This window comes from Chlorocebus sabaeus, chromosome 22 (assembly GCF_047675955.1).
Source record: "Chlorocebus sabaeus isolate Y175 chromosome 22, mChlSab1.0.hap1, whole genome shotgun sequence".
Classification (NCBI taxonomy): Eukaryota; Metazoa; Chordata; class Mammalia; order Primates; family Cercopithecidae; genus Chlorocebus; species Chlorocebus sabaeus.
Window position 1 is genome coordinate 21272583 of NC_132925.1, and position 21889 is coordinate 21294471.

Genomic DNA, 21889 nt, shown 5'->3' on the forward strand with positions numbered 1-21889 from the left:
TTTTCTTACAAATAGAATAATCACAGGCTAATAACAAGAAAGAGTACCAGCTGGGAGCAGTAGCTCACACATGTGACCCTAGCACTTTGCGGGGTGGAAGTAGGAGGATTGCTTGAGCCCAGTAGTTAAGAGACCAGCCTGGACAACACAGGGAGACCCTCATGTCTAAAAATAATATATATTTTAAAAACACTAGCCGGGCATGCTGGCACGAGCCTATGGTCCCAGCTATTTGAGAAGCTGAATGAGAGGACTGCGTGAGCCCAAGAGGTTGAGGCTGCAGTGAGCCATGATCATGCCACTGCACTCCAGCCTGGGTGACAGGGCAAGACCCTGTCTCAAAAAGAAAGAAAGAACGAACGAATACTGATAAAAAATGTTTTGAACCTTATTTTAGACCTACTCTCTTCAAAGGACTGAATTAATTGACTGATACTAAACTAACACACTTCCATTTATTATTTTCTATAAGAATGAAGAGGCAGAGGACTTACCAAATTTGACAGGTTTCTGACCTATATCCCCAAAGCCATATTCTTTCCTCTATATCATACTGCCTTCGTAATATGTGAGGAAAAGGAGTAATTCTAAGTAGCCATAATACTCCAAGACCAGACATATAAATACTAGAAAATGTTTTTAATTCTACAAAATGTTAGTGAAATGTCCAATGAAAGCCAGAAAAAAAGAAAAATATTCAAGTAATAGAATATTTAGACTGAAAAAATATAAATCACCAGAAAAAAATGGTATAATCTTTTCATTTCAAAATAAAGACAACTACATATTTCATTCAAACTACTATAAAAGTTGTCTCAAAATTCAAACTAAGAAAATTTCTAATTTTCATTACAATATTCAGCTTGATAAAACAAGTAACAGTCATTAACCAATAGTGTATATTTCATTGTTAATCTGGGAGAAGACAGAAATAAATTACCTGTACAGATTCACGTGAAATCAACGGTAGTTCTGACAATGCTGATTCAGAAGTACTCTCATTTTCATTAGTTGTCTCATGGTCTTGCTTAGATTGTAACTTAAGAATTTCTGAACTTTTATGCTCAACAGGTCCTTCTTCATCACTGGAAACAACAACTAAGAGGAAAAGAAAAATGTATTTTTATTCTTTTTATTTTTTTGAGACACAGTCTCCCCATCTTGGCTCACTGCAACCTCTGCCTCCCGGGCTCAGGCAATTCTCCTGCCTCAGCCTCCTGAGTAGCTGGAATTACAGGCATCCGCCACCACGCCCAGCGAATTTTTGTGTTTTTAGTAGAGGCAGGGTTTCAGCATGTTTGTCAGACTGGTCTCAAACTCCTGACCTCAGGTGATCCTCCTGCCTCAGCCTCCCAAAGTCCTGGGATTATAGGAATGGGTCACTGAGCCCAGCCGAAAAATGTATTTCAAACGTGTAACAATCACGTATCAAAAAAAGAACTTTCAGTTGGGTGCAGTGGCTCACTCCTATAATCCCAGCACTTTGGGAGGCTGAGGTGGGTGGATTCCCTGAGGTCAGAAGTTCAAGATCAGCCTGGCCAATATGGTGAAACCCTGTCTCTAGCAAAAATACAAAAATTAGCCAGGCGTGGTGGTGCATTCCTGTAATCCCAGCTACTCAGGAGGCTGATGAAGGAGAATTACTTGAGCCCAGGAGGGGGAGGCTGCAGTGAGTCGAAATCGCACCACTGCACTCTAGCCTAGCTCACAGAGCGAGCCTCTGTCTCAAAAAAAAAAGAACTGTGTAATTATTGCAATTTATTTTTAATAATCCTGTTAAACTTAATCACCTAAATTTATTCAATTTAGAAACAGGCCTATCATTTGTTATCTGATTTACAGTAGTTATAGACAATGACTCCATATCAGTGCAATTATTCAGCAGTTACCTGCACCCTTACCTTCTAAAGAATAAAGATGTTTAAAAATGGATAAAGCCATGAGGAGGAACAAATGCTAGTTCTCACAGTGTATTGTGCCATCACTCTAAATTGTACCTTAAGTCCTGTTACATGAATTGCTTCAAGGAATGGGAAATTAATAACTAGGGGAAGATGTGGGAGACTATTCGCTGGAGATCCTTTAAAACCTTTGGAATTTCTTTGTACCATGTGACGGCATCAACTACTCAGAAGCTGATTAAATCAAAATTAATGATAATAATTAGATAGCACTTAAACTCTGCATACTTCATCAACCAAATGACATTAATGATGGTCCTTAAAGAATCTATTTTAAAACTACTGAGTGAGATTACTATGTACTAATCTAAGAAAAAATTACTTCTGTTTTCAAGTCCTCCATTAGTTTACCTAAACCGATATTTTAAAACTCATGAAGGAAACTCCAAACCCCAAGCCTTTTTTCCCTAAAGTTAATATATTCCACAATGATGTCATAAACAGCTTATGGCCTTAGCCAAATTTGTTCAAGAGGAAGAAAAAAACAACTAAGTGAAGCAGAGGAAATTAAGTAGCTTTATAATCCTCCTGTCACTTACTTGGTTCAGCTGAGATCAATGATTGGTTCCCTTCATTATGTCCTCTTAGAATAGGCTTTTCTATTGTATTCAACTCATTCTCATCCTTCTCAACCAGGGAAGGAATCCCCACAGTATCAATGGAATTAGAGTTCTCAACAGTTTCAGTGGTTGAACAGGCAGAGGCACTTTTGGTGGTGTTACTCAAAGTCAACTCCTGACTGTTAAGTGAGGATAGTTTAGTAAAATCACTTTTTGTAGGTTTAGTTGTAATTTCTTCAGGCAGTTTTTGATCCTGATGACAGTTTTCACTTGACTTTTCAAACTCAGTGGATATTGTTGAGTCATCTTCTTGTTTTTTCTAAATATAAACACATAGAAAAAAATAGCATTTTTCAAATTTGGCTTGCTTAAACCATTTTTAAATTTCTAAAAAAAAGTAAAAATATTGTATCACTTCTGTAACTACATGGATAGAAAACTAAACAATTATACCACATTATACTTGCCAATGTCTCCCAAGTATAAAGATATGGGGTTTGATCTGTCCAATCTGATGCCTGATAATTTTTTAAAAGGTGAAATTGGGAGATTTCCATCATTACAAATGCTTTGTCAGACAGTCTCCCACGATCTAAGTCAACTTTGGAATGAGAAGATGTATTTACGTATTTTTATTTTGCAAAAGTAATAATGCCAATGTGACTACTTTGGTAAAATTACTTTGGTAAAAAAAAATTTTTAATTAAAAATATAACAACATTGAAAATTATGAAAATCAATCATTGCCTTCAGTATCTCATCTACTGTATAAATCTAAATCATGCTTATAATTACAACCCAAAAACATTACAAGATCCTGAAATGATTTATGGATCAAAGAAATTGAAAAGCTGTCTTACTGTTTTATTGCTATTTATATACTTAGTCTTTGAAAATACAAAATGTATGTATTTAATATGGTAATTCTTTACTTACAATAAATTCCCTAAACTCTAGATAAACAGAAGCTTAAAGAATTTGATAAGTGAATTGCTACTGATAAAATAAATCTAATAATAATTTTATAGAGCAAACCAAAAAAAGCAAGTGATTAGACAGTATGAATTGTATTTGGCTGAAATAAAGAAAAAGAAAAGTCTAAAGGATGTACAACAAACTACTAAGGAAAGAGTGATACAAGAAAAGGAGCAATTTTAACTTTTTTAATCATTCATAATATTTGAAATGTGTTCCAATAACTCTGTATCACCGAGAAAAGTTACATTTAAAATTGTTTTTTAATAATAAAGCTAACAGTGAACCAAAAAAAAAAAAAGAAAGAAATCTGATAATAAAAGCTGAAAGCTAGAGGAACATTATTTGGCCACAGTCAACTCATTTTTATCATAGCATGAAATAATTTCCTATAATATCTAAATACCTCTACTTACTGTCTGTTCTGTTGACTTATCCAAAGAAGCACAATTTTGGGAATCAGGTAAATTATTTCTAAGCCTTCTCTTTGTCTTCCTGGAAATCAGAGTGGGTTCCATTTTTGAATCAGAATATTTAACAGCCTTGTTTCTGCTTTCCTGCTCGAGATGATCACAACCTCTACTTCCACTGTTAAGGTCTTAAAAAACAAATGAAGCATAAATATGGACAAAAAAGTATAGAGAGAATCTCTTTTAGAAGAGCTCGAAGAAACATCATCAAAATTGCTATACAACTTCCAAAGCTCATTCAAATAGAAATATACTGTTAAATTCTCATACTGACACTGGATGAAGGTAAAGGCATGCCCTATTTTAATTGGTATACACAAAGTAAATGTTCATTATACAATAGTTGTGAGGTGAGAAAAATACATAAAGAAGAAATATCTTTTTTCATTGTAGCCAAAGCAAAGCCACCAAACTGTTTTTCCATTTGCTATAAATGAATTTGGTTGTACTATCAAAAAAGGGGAGGTCTTATTAAAATCTAGAAAATTCACGTCTTAAAGTTTGATAATTCAATGTGACTTTATAAACTAGTCTTTTAAAATGTAATTTACATAAATAACATATTTTTAGTGGAAAGGGACTACAATTTGAAAGAGTGTTGATTGCTGCTCTTTAAAAGGAGCCAAAATACCTTTGCTCTGTAGTTGGCTATAATATGTGATCATTCACAAGGTTACCAATTTACTTACCAATAATCAAGACCCTGTCATTTTAAATCTCCAATTTACTCAATAATCAAGACCCTGTCATTTTAAATCTCCAATAAATCCATCATTCTAGAGAAGTACATCCTGTTTTAAGTCAACAAGAAATCATTTTGAAACTCATGCCAATCATTACTAAAAATACTATTTATCAAATACATGTACTGTACAAAAATACCTTCCAAAAGTTTCCACCTAATTAACTAAAAGTTATCCTGAATTATTTTGCTTTCTGAATCTATGTCATACAAGTACCAACTCCAAGTTTGTGCACAGCAAGTCACAAAGCAGTTGCCTTTAATTCACAATTTTCAATTCATCTTACTGGCCTGACTTCTCCATTCATGGAACGTTCTTCAATACTACACATCTTCTCTTCGAACTATTCTTGCTTTTACTGTAGCTTCAACAATTCCTAATAACTAATATTCATGATAATCTGTCTTTGACATTACTTAAAGGAAGGCACTCGAATGGGATTGAGGGTAAAAATTTCGAGAGGGTCAATAACCTTTCAATTTCCAGAGAAAACACCTTACTCACTCCCTAAGGAAAATAAAACTCCCTCCAAATCATCAACACAATATTTAGGACAGCACATTAAATTTTATATGTAATATTGTAAACTATAAAAGTGGTCTAATACAATTTCTACACACAACATATCAAACTATAATTTCTAAAAATAAATATTATACTACAGTAAAATGACTCATGAAAGGAAAGGGGCTTGAGAAAAACTTGGGTTATACAGGAATTTTCTTTTAAAGAATTTATTATTTGCACATCGGTCAAGCCTGTCTCATGGAAAAATGAGTAACTTTATTATATAAAATGAAATATTGTAAAAATAGGATTACAGCTGCATCATATATAATTTAACCTGCAAATATTACTAGCATATAAAACTAAAAAGGTGACAAAATCCTTTAAACAAAAGAATAGTTAAGTATTTCCAAGGTATTATGTTGGTGAAAGCAAATTCCACAAGGCAAACTTAATGTGCTACAGAAAAAAATGGTGCACCTAAAGTTTAATTCAGAATTTCCATTAATTTACAGGTTTTTTTTTTTTTTTAATGACTGGTATCAGATGTAGGAGAGTAAACTTTGCTTTTATAAAGATCTGATAGCTAATTTTATTAGAAACACTTTCCCTACCAGTGGTGGTACCTTCAGGGATACTGAAAAACTAAAAAATGTTTCTTTTGTCATGTACTTTTCCCTGATGCATGTCTAAAATGCCACTGTGACCTTGAGGTAATACTCCTGGGTACAAACCAGAAAGTATTTTATTCATGTCAATGTGAGGACTACTGCTTTCCTGGGTAGAGTAGGAATCTTTGTCTTCATAGTATCTGAAATGAGCCCACTTGTACAATTAGTTATATTTTTACTTGGTAATCAATACAGTCATCCCTCAGTATCCTCAAGGGATTGGTCCCAGGGACCCAGGATACCAAAATCCATGGATCCATAAGCCCCTAAAGGTATAGTATTTGCATATAACCTATATACATTCTCCTATATAGCTTAAATAATCTCTAGATTACTTATAATATCCAATACAACACAAATGTTATGTAAATAGTTGTTATACATATTTTTTATTATTGTATTATTTATTATTGTATTATTGAAGTTTTTTCAAATATTTTCCATCTTTGGTAGGTTGAATACTGTAATTATTTCTAAGAAAGTACAGTTTAAAAGAAAATAAATGCTTTTCATTATACATTGACAGTGACTAATTGGAAGCTTGTCTGTACAAAGTCACAGCACATTCTCCAAAGACTGCCTTTATAAGAGTTTCAGCCGGTTTCTTGTACAAATATAAGTTATTAGTCTAGTTTCATTAAAAAATTTTTTGTATTAAAAAGGCAACTGAAAAGAATCTTTAAATAGCTGTGCTCCAAATGAAGTGCAATGAATTTTTGCATAGTGCCGTTAAAAGACTTCTTTGTATTATGAATAACTTATGAAATCACTCAAAACTAAAATAGTGGCCAAGCGTGGTGGCTCATGCCTATAATCCCAGCACTTTGGGAGGCCAAGGCAGGCAGATCGCTGGAGCCCAGGAGTTTGAGACCATCTGGGCAACATGGCAAGATCCTGTCTCTGCAAAATACAAAAAATGAGCCAGGCATGGTGGTGCATGACTACAGTCTCAACTACTCAAGAGGCTGACGTGGGAGGATCACTTGAGCCCGGGAGACAGAGGCTGAAGTGGGCTGTGATCATGTGTGATCATGCCACTGTACTCCAGCCTGGGTGACAGAGTAAGGCCCTGTCTTAAAAAGAAAAAGAAAAAGAGAAAAGCAAGAAAGCAAGCAAGCAAGAAAGAGACCTCAACAAACATTCGAAGCTATCAATAATCCAACAGACCCCTGAAGGTGTTAGTTTCACAAATAAATAATGTAAAATTGTTTTTCTCCAAGTATCAGTAAAATATTTGTAATTCTTGAAAGAGAGACAAACAAGAAAAAGAAGTCAAATCATAAATCCTATATATGCAAGGAGGCCTACAAAAAATTTGCCCAAGTCTAGGAAGTATTTACCTCCAAATTTGCTAATAGTGGCTTGTTTGGCATCCTCCTAAAGTTGAGAGAAATTCTAATGAATAGAGAATGTATTTCATGGTAGGCGAACAGACAGTGATAAGCTAATAATAAAAACCCAGTTAGCAGTAACATTAATATCCATGGAAACAACACTTAGAAATAGCTAAATTAACATAACTTCATAGCTATATCCAAGTCTCCCCAAAGAAGAAAAAAAATATTAAAATTTAACTTTTGGGATCAGTAAATAAATCTGGAAATGAGTACTATACTACATAAAAGGTTTACCAATTTTCTTTGTGTTGCCAAATAATCTCCCTTTACTTTCACATATCCTTTCAAAGTAAAATAAAATAATTTCTTTATGGGGGCGGAGCAAGATGGCCGAATAGGAACAGCTCCAGTCTCCAACTCCCAGTGCGAGCAACACAGAAGACCGGTGATTTCTGCATTTTCAACTGAGGTACTGGGTTCATCTCACTGGGGAGTGCCAGACGATCGGTGCTGGTCAGCTGCTGCAGCCCGACCAGCGAGAGCTGAAGCAGGGCGAGGCATTGCCTCACCTGGAAAGCGCAAGGGGGAAGGGAATCCCTTTTCCTAGCCAGGGGAACTGAGACACACAACACCTGGAAAATCAGGTAACTCCCACCCCAAGACTGCGCTTTAAGCAGACAGGCACACCAGGAGATCATATCCCACACCTGGCCGGGAGGGTCCCACACCCACGGAGCCTCCCTCATTGCTAGCACAGCAGTCTGTGATCTACCGGCAAGGCAGCAGCGAGGCTGGGGGAGGGGCGCCCGCCACTGCTGAGGCTTAAGTAGGTAAACAAAGCTGCTGGGAAGCTCGAACTGGGTGGAGCTCACAGCAGCTCAAGGAAACCTGCCTGTCTCTGTAGACTCCACCTCTGGGGACAGGGCACAGTAAACAATAACAACAGAAAGCTCTGCAGACGCAAACGACTCTGTCTGACAGCTTTGAAGAGAGCAGTGGATCTCCCAACACGGAGGTTGAGATCTGAGAAGGGACAGACTCCCTGCTCAAGTGGGTCCCTGACCCCTGAGTAGCCTAACTGGGAGACATCCCCCACTAGGGGCAGTCTGACACCCCACACCTCACAGGGTGGAGTACACCCCTGAGAGAAAGCTTCCAAAGCAAGAATCAGACAGGTACACTCGCTGTTCAGAAATATTCTATCTTCTGCAACCTCTGCTGCTGATACCCAGGCAAACAGGGTCTGGAGTGGACCTCAAGCAATCTCCAACAGACCTACAGCTGAGGGTCCTGACTGTTAGAAGGAAAACTATCAAACAGGAAGGACACCTACACCAAAACCCCATCAGTACATTACCATCATCAAAGACCAGAGGCAGATAAAACCACAAAGATGGGGAAAAAGCAGGGCAGAAAAGCTGGAAATTCAAAAAATAAAAGCGCATCTCCCCCGGCAAAGGAGCGCAGCTCATCGCCAGCAACGGATCAAAGCTGGACGGAGAATGACTTAGACGAGATGAGAGAAGAAGGCTTCAGTCCATCAAATTTCTCAGAGCTAAAGGAGGAATTACATACCCAGCGCAAAGAAACTAAAAATCTTGAAAAAAAAGTGGAAGAATTGATGGCTAGAGTAATTAATGCAGAGAAGCTCACAAACGAAATGAAAGAGACGAAAACCATGACACGAGAAATACGTGACAAATGCACAAGCTTCAGTAACCGACTCGATCAACTGGAAGAAAGAATGTCAGCCATTGAGGATCAAATGAATGAAATGAAGCGAGAAGAGAAACCAAAAGAAAAAAGAAGAAAAAGAAATGAACAAAGCCTGCAAGAAGTATGGGATTATGTAAAAAGACCAAATCTACGTCTGCTTGGGGTGCCTGAAAGTGAGGGGGAAAATGGAACCAAGTTGGAAAACACTCTTCAGGATATCATCCAGGAGAACTTCCCCAACCTAGTAGGGCAGGCCAACATTCAGATCCAGGAAATACAGAGAACGCCACAAAGATACTCCTCGAGAAGAGCAACTCCAAGACACATAATTGCCAGATTCACCAAAGTTGAAATGAAGGAAAAAATCTTAAGGGCAGCCAGAGAGAAAGGTCGGGTTACCCACAAAGGGAAGCCCATCAGACTAACAGCAGATCTCTCGGCAGAAACTCTTCAAGCCAGAAGAGAGTGGGGGCCAATATTCAACATTCTTAAAGAAAAGAATTTTAAACCCAGAATTTTATATCCAGCCAAACTAAGTTTCATAAGTGAAGGAGAAATAAAATCCTTTACAGATAAGCAAATGCTTAGAGATTTTGTCACCACTAGGCCTGCCTTACAAGAGACCCTGAAGGAAGCACTAAACATGGAAAGGAACAACCGGTACCAGCCATTGCAAAAACATGCCAAAATGTAAAGACCATCAAGGCTAGGAAGAAACTGCATCAACTAACGAGCAAAATAACCAGTTAATATCATAATGGCAGGATCAAGTTCACACATAACAATCTTAACATTAAATGTAAATGGACTAAATGCTCCAATTAAAAGACACAGACTGGCAAACTGGATAAAGAGTCAAGACCCATCACTCTGCTGTATTCAGGAGACCCATCTCACACGCAGAGACATACATAGGCTCAAAATAAAGGGATGGAGGAAGATTTACCAAGCAAATGGAGAACAAAAAAAAGCGGGGGTTGCAATACTAGTCTCTGATAAAACAGACTTTAAACCATCAAAGATCAAAAGAGACAAAGAAGGACATTACATAATGGTAAAGGGATCAATTCAACAGGAAGAGCTAACTATCCTAAATATATATGCACCCAATACAGGAGCACCCAGATTCATAAAGCAAGTCCTTAGAGACTTACAAAGAGACTTAGACTCCCATACAATAATAATGGGAGACTTCAACACTCCACTGTCAACATTAGACAGATCAACGAGACAGAAAGTTAACAAGGATATCCAGGAATTGAACTCATCTCTGCAGCAAGCAGACCTAATAGACATCTATAGAACTCTCCACCCCAAATCAACAGAATATACATTCTTCTCAGCACCACATCGTACTTACGCCAAAATTGACCACGTAATTGGAAGTAAAGCACTCCTCAGCAAATGTACAAGAACAGAAATTATAACAAACTGTCTCTCAGACCACAGTGCAATCAAACTAGAACTCAGGACTAAGAAACTCAATCAAAACAGCTCAACTACATGGAAACTGAACAACCTGCTCCTGAATGACTACTGGGTACATAACGAAATGAAGGCAGAAATAAAGATGTTCTTTGAAACCAATGAGAACAAAGATACAACATACCAGAATCTCTGGGACACATTTAAAGCAGTGTGTAGAGGGAAATTTATAGCACTAAATGCCCACAAGAGAAAGCAGGAAAGATCTAAAATTGACACTCTAACATCGCAATTAAAAGAACTAGAGAAGCAAGAGCAAACACATTCGAAAGCTAGCAGAAGGCAAGAAATAACTAAGATCAGAGCAGAACTGAAGGAGATAGAGACACAAAAAACCCTCCAAAAAATCAATGAATCCAGGAGTTGGTTTTTTGAAAAGATCAACAAAATTGACAGACCACTAGCAAGACTAATAAAGAAGAAAAGAGAGAAGAATCAAATCAACGCAATTAAAAATGATAAAGGGGATATCACCACCGACCCCACAGAAATACAAACTACCATCAGAGAATACTATAAACACCTCTACGCAAATAAACTGGAAAATCTAGAAGAAATGGATAATTTCCTGGACACTTACACTCTTCCAAGACTAAACCAGGAAGAAGTTGAATCCCTGAATAGACCAATAGCAGGCTCTGAAATTGAGGCAATAATTAATAGCCTACCAACCAAAAAAAGTCCAGGACCAGATGGATTCACAGCTGAATTCTACCAGAGGTACAAGGAGGAGTTGGTACCATTCCTTCTGAAACTATTCCAATCAATAGAAAAAGAGGGAATCCTCCCTAACTCATTTTATGAGGCCAACATCATCCTGATACCAAAGCCTGGCAGAGACACAACAAAAAAAGAGAATTTTAGACCAATATCCCTGATGAACATCGATGCAAAAATCCTCAATAAAATACTGGCAAACCGGATTCAGCAGCACATCAAAAAGCTTATCCACCATGATCAAGTGGGCTTCATCCCTGGGATGCAAGGCTGGTTCAACATTCGCAAATCAATAAACATAATCCAGCATATAAACAGAACCAAAGACAAGAACCACATCATTATCTCAATAGATGCAGAAAAGGCTTTTGACAAAATTCAACAGCCCTTCATGCTAAAAACGCTCAATAAATTCGGTATTGATGGAACGTACCTCAAAATCATAAGAGCTATTTATGACAAACCCACAGCCAATATCATACTGAATGGGCAAAAACTGGAAAAATTCCCTTTGAAAACTGGCACAAGACAGGGATGCCCTCTCTCACCACTCCTATTCAACATAGTGTTGGAAGTTCTGGCTAGGGCAATCAGGCAAGAGAAAGAAATCAAGGGGATTCAGTTAGGAAAAGAAGAAGTCAAATTGTCCCTGTTTGCAGATGACATGATTGTATATTTAGAAAACCCCATTGTCTCAGCCCAAAATCTCCTTAAGCTGATAAGCAACTTCAGCAAAGTCTCAGGATACAAAATTAATGTGCAAAAATCACAAGCATTCTTATACACCAGTAACAGACAAACAGAGAGCCAAATCAGGAATGAACTTCCATTCACAATTGCTTCAAAGAGAATAAAATACCTAGGAATCCAACTTCCAAGGGATGTAAAGGACCTCTTCAAGGAGAACTACAAACCACTGCTCAGTGAAATAAAAGAGGACACAAACAAATGGAAGAACATACCATGCTCATGGATAGGAAGAATCAATATCGTGAAAATGGCCATACTGCCCAAGGTAATTTATAGATTCAATGCCATCCCCATCAAGCTACCAATGAGCTTCTTCACAGAATTGGAAAAAACTGCTTTAAAGTTCATATGGAACCAAAAAAGAGCCCGCATCTCCAAGACAATCCTAAGTCAAAAGAACAAAGCTGGAGGCATCACGCTACCTGACTTCAAACTATACTACAAGGCTACAGTAACCAAAACAGCATGGTACTGGTACCAAAACAGAGATATAGACCAATGGAACAGAACAGAGTCCTCAGAAATAATACCACACATCTACAGCCATCTGATCTTTGACAAACCTGAGAGAAACAAGAAATGGGGAAAGGATTCCCTATTTAATAAATGGTGCCGGGAAAATTGGCTAGCCATAAGTAGAAAGCTGAAACTGGATCCTTTCCTTACTCCTTATACGAAAATTAATTCAAGATGGATTAGAGACTTAAATGTTAGACCTAATACCATAAAAATCCTAGAGGAAAACCTAGGTAGTACCATTCAGGACATAGGCATGGGCAAAGACTTCATGTCTAAAACACCAAAAGCAACGGCAGCAAAAGCCAAAATTGACAAATGGGATCTCATTAAACTAAAGAGCTTCTGCACAGCAAAAGAAACTACCATCAGAGTGAACAGGCAACCTACAGAATGGGAGAAAATTTTTGCAATCTACTCATCTGACAAAGGGCTAATATCCAGAACCTACAAAGAACTCAAACAAATTTACAAGAAAAAAACAAACAACCCCATCGAAAAGTGGGCAAAGGATATGAACAGACAGTTCTCAAAAGAAGACATTCATACAGCCAACAGACACATGAAAAAATGCTCATCATCACTGGCCATCAGAGAAATGCAAATCAAAACCACAATGAGATACCATCTCACACCAGTTAGAATGGCGATCATTCAAAAGTCAGGAAACAACAGGTGCTGGAGAGGATGTGGAGAAATAGGAACACTTTTACACTGTTGGTGGGATTGTAAACTAGTTCAACCATTATGGAAAACAGTATGGCGATTCCTCAAGGATCTAGAACTAGATGTACCATATGACCCAGCCATCCCATTACTGGGTATATACCCAAAGGATTATAAATTATGCTGCTATAAGGACACATGCACACGTATGTTTACTGCAGCACTATTCACAATAGCAAAGACTTGGAATCAACCCAAATGTCCATCAGTGACAGATTGGATTAAGAAAATGTGGCACATATACACCATGGAATACTATGCAGCCATAAAAAAGGATGAGTTTGTGTCCTTTGTAGGGACATGGATGCAGCTGGAAACCATCATTCTTAGCAAACTATCACAAGAACAGAAAACCAAACACCGCATGTTCTCACTCATAGGTGGGAACTGAACAATGAGACCACTTGGACTCGGGAAGGGGAACATCACACACCGGGGCCTATCATGGGGGGGGGGAGGGATTGCACTGGGAGTTATACCTGATGTAAATGACGAGTTGATGGGTGCAGCACACCAACATGGCACAAGTATACATATGTAACAAACCTGCACGTTGTGCACATGTACCCTACAACTTAAAGTATAATAATAATAAATAAATTTTAAAAAAAATAAAAATAAAAATAATTTCTTTATAACAAAAATTAATACAATAAGCAAAAATTCAAATTCCAACAGTTTTCTAAGGTTCACAAACCTTTAGGCTGAGTATCAGACATTAAAAGAGAAATGTCATCATCCTTTCTTCGTTTTTCTTTATTGTGCGCAGCCTGCTTCACAGAATTGTCATCTGCTGTCTTACTTCGTTGTGAGCCCCTGCAAAAGAGAATTGTATTATACTCAATTCTAATAAAGCCCAAATGAATTTAGAAGCCAACTATCATGTATTTAAAAATCCAACAGATTAGAAACACAGTCCCACATGGCAGACTGTAAGAGCTGGGTAGTAAAAAGAAAAAATTGAACTCAGATTTAAGAAATAAGTTATCCTCCCTTTTCTACTTTTAAACTCCCCATGTGTGTTTTGGGAGAAAAAAAAAAACGAGATATCAACATTGGAGGACTGTGCACACGCAAAATGAGCAAAAGAGTAATACTATACAATATCAAAAAAGTTAGGTTTAAAAAGTAAAATTCCAAGGACACAAGTACCTCAATAATCAAATCTATGTATAGTCAAACAATTATAAGCCAAAGCTGAATGTTAATATATTTCAAGCATGGTTCATATATCCAAAAGTAAGTATGGTACAAATTTTCAATAGTATGTGGTAATAAATTTTACCTACAGAAAAAATGATTTAAAGTCTAAGGTACTGGTAAAATAGCAAATTTTGGAATGACAGTCACAATGTTATTGCTAATAAAAATTCAGAAATACAAAACATACTATAATGTGTAAGTGCATACATATGAAACAAAATATAAAAATTTAGACTGGAAGGATTCAAGCCTATTTGGATAGTAGAGAACTCTAAAGAGGGAGAGTATTAGAATCAGGGAATATAAAATAAGTAAGTTTTCAACTTTCTATAATACTTCTTTAAAAACAAATTTAAATCTGAAAAAATAGGAATTATATTGGTCAAATCTGAGTGATATATATTGGAATATCATTCTCTATACTTATGTGCGTATTTAAAGTATTTCATAATTTAAAAATATATATTTACATCTAAGGCAGCTAATGTAAGTCTAAAACAAGGACTATAAAGACCAATAGCACATAATGCTTCTTTGTTTTGAGAGAATTATTTGGAAGGGTAAAAATGACTTACAAATAAAAAAAAGCTACAGTATCCGAACATCACCAGTGTAGTGTCATAGTTAAAGAAAGGGTTATAGGTGCTATTACACTGCTCATTTTCATATTTATTTTGGTATAATTTTCTTTATTTTCAGATTGGAAATTAAAAGGCCAAATAATCAAAATCATAAGGGTGAGCCAATTTCACTTGCAAAGAGGTTCTGACTGAGTCAAATCATTCCACTCCTTAACTCTCAAGAATTATTCTTGAAGAATAAGGGCATCTAAGCAAATTTATACCATAGAGTTTTGTTTACTGAAAATGAAAACCAAAAGAGAAGTCAAAAAAATTTTGTTCTCCCTGAAAGAATTATCACTACAGTCACTATAAACAAAAATAGAATGTGACCTAAAAGATGATCTAAAAAGATGCTTAGGTACTTATGTTTCCCCTGATGTAAGAAGCAAACAGTATGATAGTCCTTGTTTTTCTAGCACAATGAACATTGAAAAACAAAATAAGATTTCACATGTAAACCACTTTAAAAGTTATATGGTTGTAGAAAAAAGACTTTTAATAGAAGATTTTCTTGACCAAATGCCAAGCATTAAGTAGTTGTCACGAAATCAAAAATAAAAATGAATAAGTATTTTCAAAAGGTAGTGTCATATGATTCAAATGCACACACAGTGAAGCCAAACACATCTGTCATATAATCTCGATCCAAATAACAGTTTTTTGCAGAATATGACAATCTGGTTCTAAACTACACATGGTGGAAAGTCATATGTTTAAAGATAAGGATAGCAATGTTCAAACACTGTTAGCTTCCATCCTCTTATAAGAAAAGGAAATGAATGGACTGGAAACACCCAAGTTCCTGAACAAGAAATATAAACATTCACATTATTCAAGTAAATGTAATAAAAGCTCAAAATAAATATTTTCCAGTGTGACAAAATTCTAAGAAATTTTTTAAATACTCAAGCAAATATATTTTAAAATTATAAAAATGTATTAAAATAGTGTGGTACTAGAATAGAGACATATCGACTATAGAAACAGAAAACAGAACCCAGTAACAAATTTTCAAATATATGCTCAAAAGATTTTTTACAAGGATGCTGAAACCATTCAATAGGGAAGGGACAGTCTTTTCAATAAAGGGTGCTGTGAACAAAGGATAGTCATATGCAAAAGGAAGAAGTTGGATGGTTATCTAACACCATCTACAAAAATTAACTCAAAATGGATCAAACACCTAAATATAAGGCAGAAAACTATAAAACTCTTAGAAGAATACATAGGGGAAATCTTTATGACTTCAGATTTGGCAGTGATTTACTGGATATAACAACAAAAACACAGTCAACAACAAAGATAAATCTGAATTCATTAAAATTAAAAACTTATGGCTGAGCACGGTAGTTGACGCCTGTAATCTCAGCTACTTGAGAGGCTGAGTGAGGATTGCTTGAGGCCAGAAGTTCAAGAACAGCCTGGAGAACATAACGCCTACACACACACACACACACACACACACAATTTAATAATTAACTAGGCATGATGGTATGCCCCTGTAGTCTTAGCTACTCAGGAAGCTGAGGGGAGAATCACTTGATCCCAGGAGTTCAAGGTGGCACTACAATCGTGCCATGCACTCCAGACTGGGCTACAGAATGAGGCTCTGTCTCAACAACAACAAAAAAAATCAAACCACATACATATTAAGGGATTAATACTGAGAATATATAAAGACCTCTTATAGCTCAACAACAAAAAATAAATAACAATCAAAAAATGGGCAAAGTATTTGAAGAGATGTTTCTCCAAAGACATACAAATGGCCAGTTAGCATGAAAAGATGTTCAATATCACTAATCACTAGGGAAATGCAAGCCCAAATAACAACATACCATTTCACACAGATTAGGACACAGTAATTTAAAAAAAAAAATTTTTTTTTCATTTAAAAAAAATTAACAAACATTGGCAAAAATACAGAAAAACTGGAATCTTTGTACATCGTTGGTGGGAATGTTCAACAGTGCAGCCACTGTGGAATAGTTTGGTGGTTCCTCAAAAAACTAAATAGAGAACTACCATATAAGAAGCTAAACACAGGCCAAGCGCGGTGGCTCACACCTGTAATGCCAGCACTTTGGGAGGCTGAGGTGGGCGGCTCACCTGAGGTCGAGAGTTCAAGACCAGCCTTTCCAACATGGAGAAACCCCGTCTCCACTAATGATACAAAAATTAGCCGGGCATGGTGGCATACTGAGGCTGAGGCATGAGAATCACTTGAACCCAGGAGACGGAGACTGCGGTGAGCCAAGATCACACCACTGCACTCCAGCCTGGGCAACAAGAGCGAAATTCCATCTCAAAAAAAAAAAGAAGCTAAACACATAATCACAAAGTTATCAAGCAATCTAACTCCTAGGTATATACCCAAAGGAACTGAAAGCAGGGACATGAACAGATTCTTGTACTCCACTGTTCACTGTAGCACACTATTTGCAATAGCCAAAAGGTGAAAACAACCTTAGGGTCCGTCAACAAATGAAAAGAAAAACAAAATGTGGTATGTTCACACAATAATTATTGTATGAATAAGTCATACAATATTATTATATAATATAATGTATGAAGTCACACAATATTATTGGTCCATAAAAAGGAATGAACTTGTGATATGTGCTACATGAACTTTGAACACATTATGCTAAGCAAATTCAGCCAAACACAAAAGGACAAATATTGTGTGATTCCACTTAAAGAAGTAACTAAAATTGACAAATTCACAGACAGAAAGTAGATTAGAGGCTACCAGGGGATTCTGAGAGGGGAGAAAGGGGAATTATTATTTAATGGTAACATAGTTTCTGCTTGAGATGAAAAAGTTGTGATAATGGTTGCACAGCAATATGGATGAACTTTGAGGACATTATGCTAAGAAAAAGAAACCACTAACTAAAAGACAAATACTGAGATTCCACTCATATGATGACATATTTAGAACAGTCAAATTCATACAGGCAGAAAGCAGAATGGTGACTGCCAGGGACTAGAAGGGGGGAAAAATGGGGAGTTACAGTTTAATAAATATAGAGTTTCAGTTTGGGAAGATGGAAAACGTCCTGGAAAAGAATGGTGGTGATGGCTGCACAAATATGTGACTGTACTTAATGGCACTGAACTGTACACTTAAAAATGGTTAAAATGGTAATTTTTAGGTTACTGATATTCTATTACAATCTTTAAAATACAAAAAAAGGTATTAAAATGTACAATAAATGAAGAGAATGGGAGAACTGGTTCTACTAATTTCATAATAAAACATACTACAGAGTAACATCAACAAGTATAGTACTACAGACTAGAATATAAGAAATGGCTGACAAAAGAAAAAACAGAAGAATTTGAAACAAAGCTGGGAAACAAAGCTTTCAAATTCAGTTGTAGAGGAATAAGTGGGTAGCAACAGAGAAAAAAAGAATTCAGAATCACATCCAATACTCTAAGGTAAAATGAACTATCATATGCTAAGGAAAAAGATGTAAGATTTTTTTTTAAGCCATCAGAAGAAAAACACTCTATTTATTAGCCTTGTGGAAGAAGAATTTCTTGAGAATGGAAGTAAAGAAATTATAGAGAAAAATATGATCGAATTCAACCATATACATGGTAAACTTTTAATAAACGATAAACTAAGAGCATCAAAATACAAAAGAGAAGTTACACCCAAAACTGCATCAAAGTGCAATACACAGGAGTTCCAGTTCCCAGTCCAGCATGAAAGGAGCTTGGAAGTTATCTATCCTAATGGGTAAAACTGAAAAATCAACAACTCTTCCTGGACATGACAAAGAAGTGAAGTCACAGGATGCATGACTGCCCCCAAAATGAGAGAAGACGGCCAAGTGAATAAAGAGAATCACAACTTACTAAAGCAAAAACCCACAAGCAGAAACAGTCCCAGGAACTATTATTGGAGTATGAAGATCTAAACTGCAATTGACAAATTGCTGAGGGTTCAGTGTACACAAGTCTAAGCGTTAAAAATCCCAAAGGACTTAGTCATAAAGGGGGTCACACACTTTTGTGAGTTTTATCTGCAGGAGTTCAACCAGGTTCTCACAGTGAATATCAGAGGAAAATCCCCTCATGGTTCAGCAGAGGAAAGTAAACACTTTCAAATATGCCAGAGTATTCTGTTCTTCTTAACAAGGCCTGCCCTCAAGAAAAACTGTTTCACCAGAGCTAAACTATGAGTTATTTTTCAGAGCCTAATCAACCAGGGGAAAGAAAAAATACCCAACTCTAGCTCCGTCTAGCATTCTGTGTGAGGGAAAGCAAGGAAAATACACAATTCCGAGAACATCTAGGTTTCCACGTGGGAAAAGGGAAATACCTAACTTCATTATATTCCAGGTATGTTGTTGCACCAAAGTGTTCAAAAGAGAATGAGAAACACTATTTGTAAAGTTAACAGGCCAAGGACAAAGGCTCATTAACCCATTTATGCTTGAGGTTGCAACTTTTTTAATTTCTGCAATCAGAGCTTGGTGATAACCTTTAGCAGTAGGATATAAATAACTTCCACGTGCGTAGCATTCCAATAATGGAAAACTAGGGATAAATGGGTTAAAAGACTGAAACCCAACAGGACTGCAGAATGCTTTTCTTCCTCTCACATCTTACCACCACATTCCTAAAGGTCTATTTACAGTAGTTGCTTTTATCTAGTACATCATGTCCAACCACCCAAAAAAAAGAAAGAAAATTAAAAGCCACACTAAAACACACACACACACACACACACACACAGTTTGACAAGTATCAGAACCAGAACCAGACATGTCAGAGATGTTGAATTATCAGACTAGGAATTTAAAACAATGAGATCACTTGGACACAGTAAGGGGAACATCACATACCGGGTCCTATTGTGGGGAGAGGGGGCAGGGATAGCATTAGGGGATATACCTAATGTAAATGATGAGTTAATGGGTGCAGCACACCAACATGGCACATGTATACATATGTAACAAACCTGCACGTTGTGCACATGTACCCTAGAACTTAAAGTATAATTAAAAAAAAGAAAAAATAATAAAACAAATACGATCAACAGATGAAGTATACAGCATATACGCACTTATGGGCGATGTTAGTGGAGAGAAAGTGTAAGAAAGAACGAAAAAGAAATACTAAAAATCAAAACACTGTAACAAAAAATGAACAATGCCTTGGATGGGCTCACTAGTAGACAGGATATGGAAAAGGAAAGAATCTCTCAACTTGAGTATATAGAAATAGAAAATTCCAACACAGGAAAGCAAAGGAAAAAAAAGACTAAAAGAACTATAACAGAATATTGAAGAAATGTGGGACAACTACAAAAGGTGTAGCATAGGCATAATGGGAATATCAAAAGAAGAAGAAAGAGGTAAAGAAACAGAGGAAATATGCAAAGCAGTAAAGCATGAGAATTTCCCCAAATTAATGTCAGACACCAAATCACAGACTAGCAAATTCAGAGAACACCAAAGAGAATAAATGCCCAAAAAAAACACCTAGGCATATCATATTAAATTGAAAAAAAAAAATCAAAGATTTAAAAACTGTGTATAAAATACAGAAAAAAATAAGCCCTTAACTATAGAAAAACAAAGACAAGAACTGTATCTGATTTCTCAGAAATCATGCAAGTAAGAACACTGTGGAGTGAAATCTTTTAAGTGTTCAGAAGGAAAAAACCTACCAACCTAGAAAAACAAATAAATAAATAAAGTACAAAGTTGCAGGATTAATACTCTCTGATTTCAAAACTTTCTGTAAAGTTATGGTAATCAAAACAGTGTGGTACTAATATAAAAACAGACACATTAACTAACCGAATAGAATAGAGATCCCAGAAATAAACCCTCAAATATATGGTCAAATGAGTTTTAACAAGGGTACAAGACCATTCAATGAGGAACTCAGCCTTTTCAAAAATGATGCTGGAAAAACTCAATAGCCACAGGCAAAACAATGAATCTGAACCCTTACGTAACACCATATACAATAATTAACATGAAATGGATCAGAGACCTAAGCATAAGGCATAAAGCTATTTTGAAAATTCTTGGAAGAAAACATAGGGGAAAATTTTCACATGAGATTTGTTAACTATTTCTGGATATGACAACAAAAGCACAATCAACTAAAGAAACAGATTAAGTAGACTTCATCAGAGTAAAAAGGCAACCAACAGAATGAGATGAAATATTTGCAAATCCCATATCTATTAAGGGATCAGTATCTAGAATATATAAAGAAATCCTTCAACTTACCAAAAGAAATCCAATTCAAAAGCAGGCAATGTACTTGAATAAACATTTCTCTAAAGAAGACATATAAATGGCCAGTAACATGAAAAGATGTTCAATGTCACTATTCATTAGGAAAATGAAAATCAAAACCACAATGAGATACCACCTCACACGCATTAGGATGATTATCAAAAAACCGAAAACAAGTACTGGCGAGATATGGAGTAACCGGAACCCTTGTGCATTGCCGGTGGCAATGTAACATGGTGCAGTCACTATGAATAGTATTATGATGTTTCCCAAAAAAGTTAAAAATAGATTGTCATATGATCCAGCACTTCCACTTCTGGATCTATACCCAAAAGAACTTAAAGGAGAGACACGAACACATTGAACACCCATGTTCATAACAGCATTATACACAATAGCCAAAAGGTAGAAGCAACTCCACTATTGATCAACAGATGAATAGAACAAAATTTAGTAGATACATAAAATGGAATATAGTCAGTCTTAAAAACGAAGGACATTCTGACACATGCTGCAACACAGATTAACTTTTAAGACACTACGCTAAGTGAGATAAGTCAGAAAAGGACAAATACTGTGATTCCATTTATTTAATGTACTTAGGGCCATCAAATCATAGAAACAGAAAGTAGAATGGTGGTTGTCAGGGTCTAGGGG

General features: G+C 36.3%; 1 protein-coding gene across 7 annotated transcripts in view; it reads right to left on the reverse strand.

Annotated features, from left to right (window-relative positions):
• The window catches only part of SENP7 (SUMO specific peptidase 7), a 192239-nt gene that overhangs the window by 41311 nt on the left and 129039 nt on the right, over positions 1-21889 (reverse strand). For all 7 annotated transcript variants that reach the window (XM_007985973.3, XM_007985977.3, XM_007985976.3 and 4 more), the window contains 4 exons: positions 13832-13950; positions 3913-4094; positions 2501-2840; positions 941-1098 (listed from right to left, as the gene is read on the reverse strand). In XM_007985973.3, the coding sequence (XP_007984164.3) occupies positions 941-1098; positions 2501-2840; positions 3913-4094; positions 13832-13950 (799 nt within the window). The remainder of the gene's footprint in view (positions 1-940; positions 1099-2500; positions 2841-3912; positions 4095-13831; positions 13951-21889) is intronic.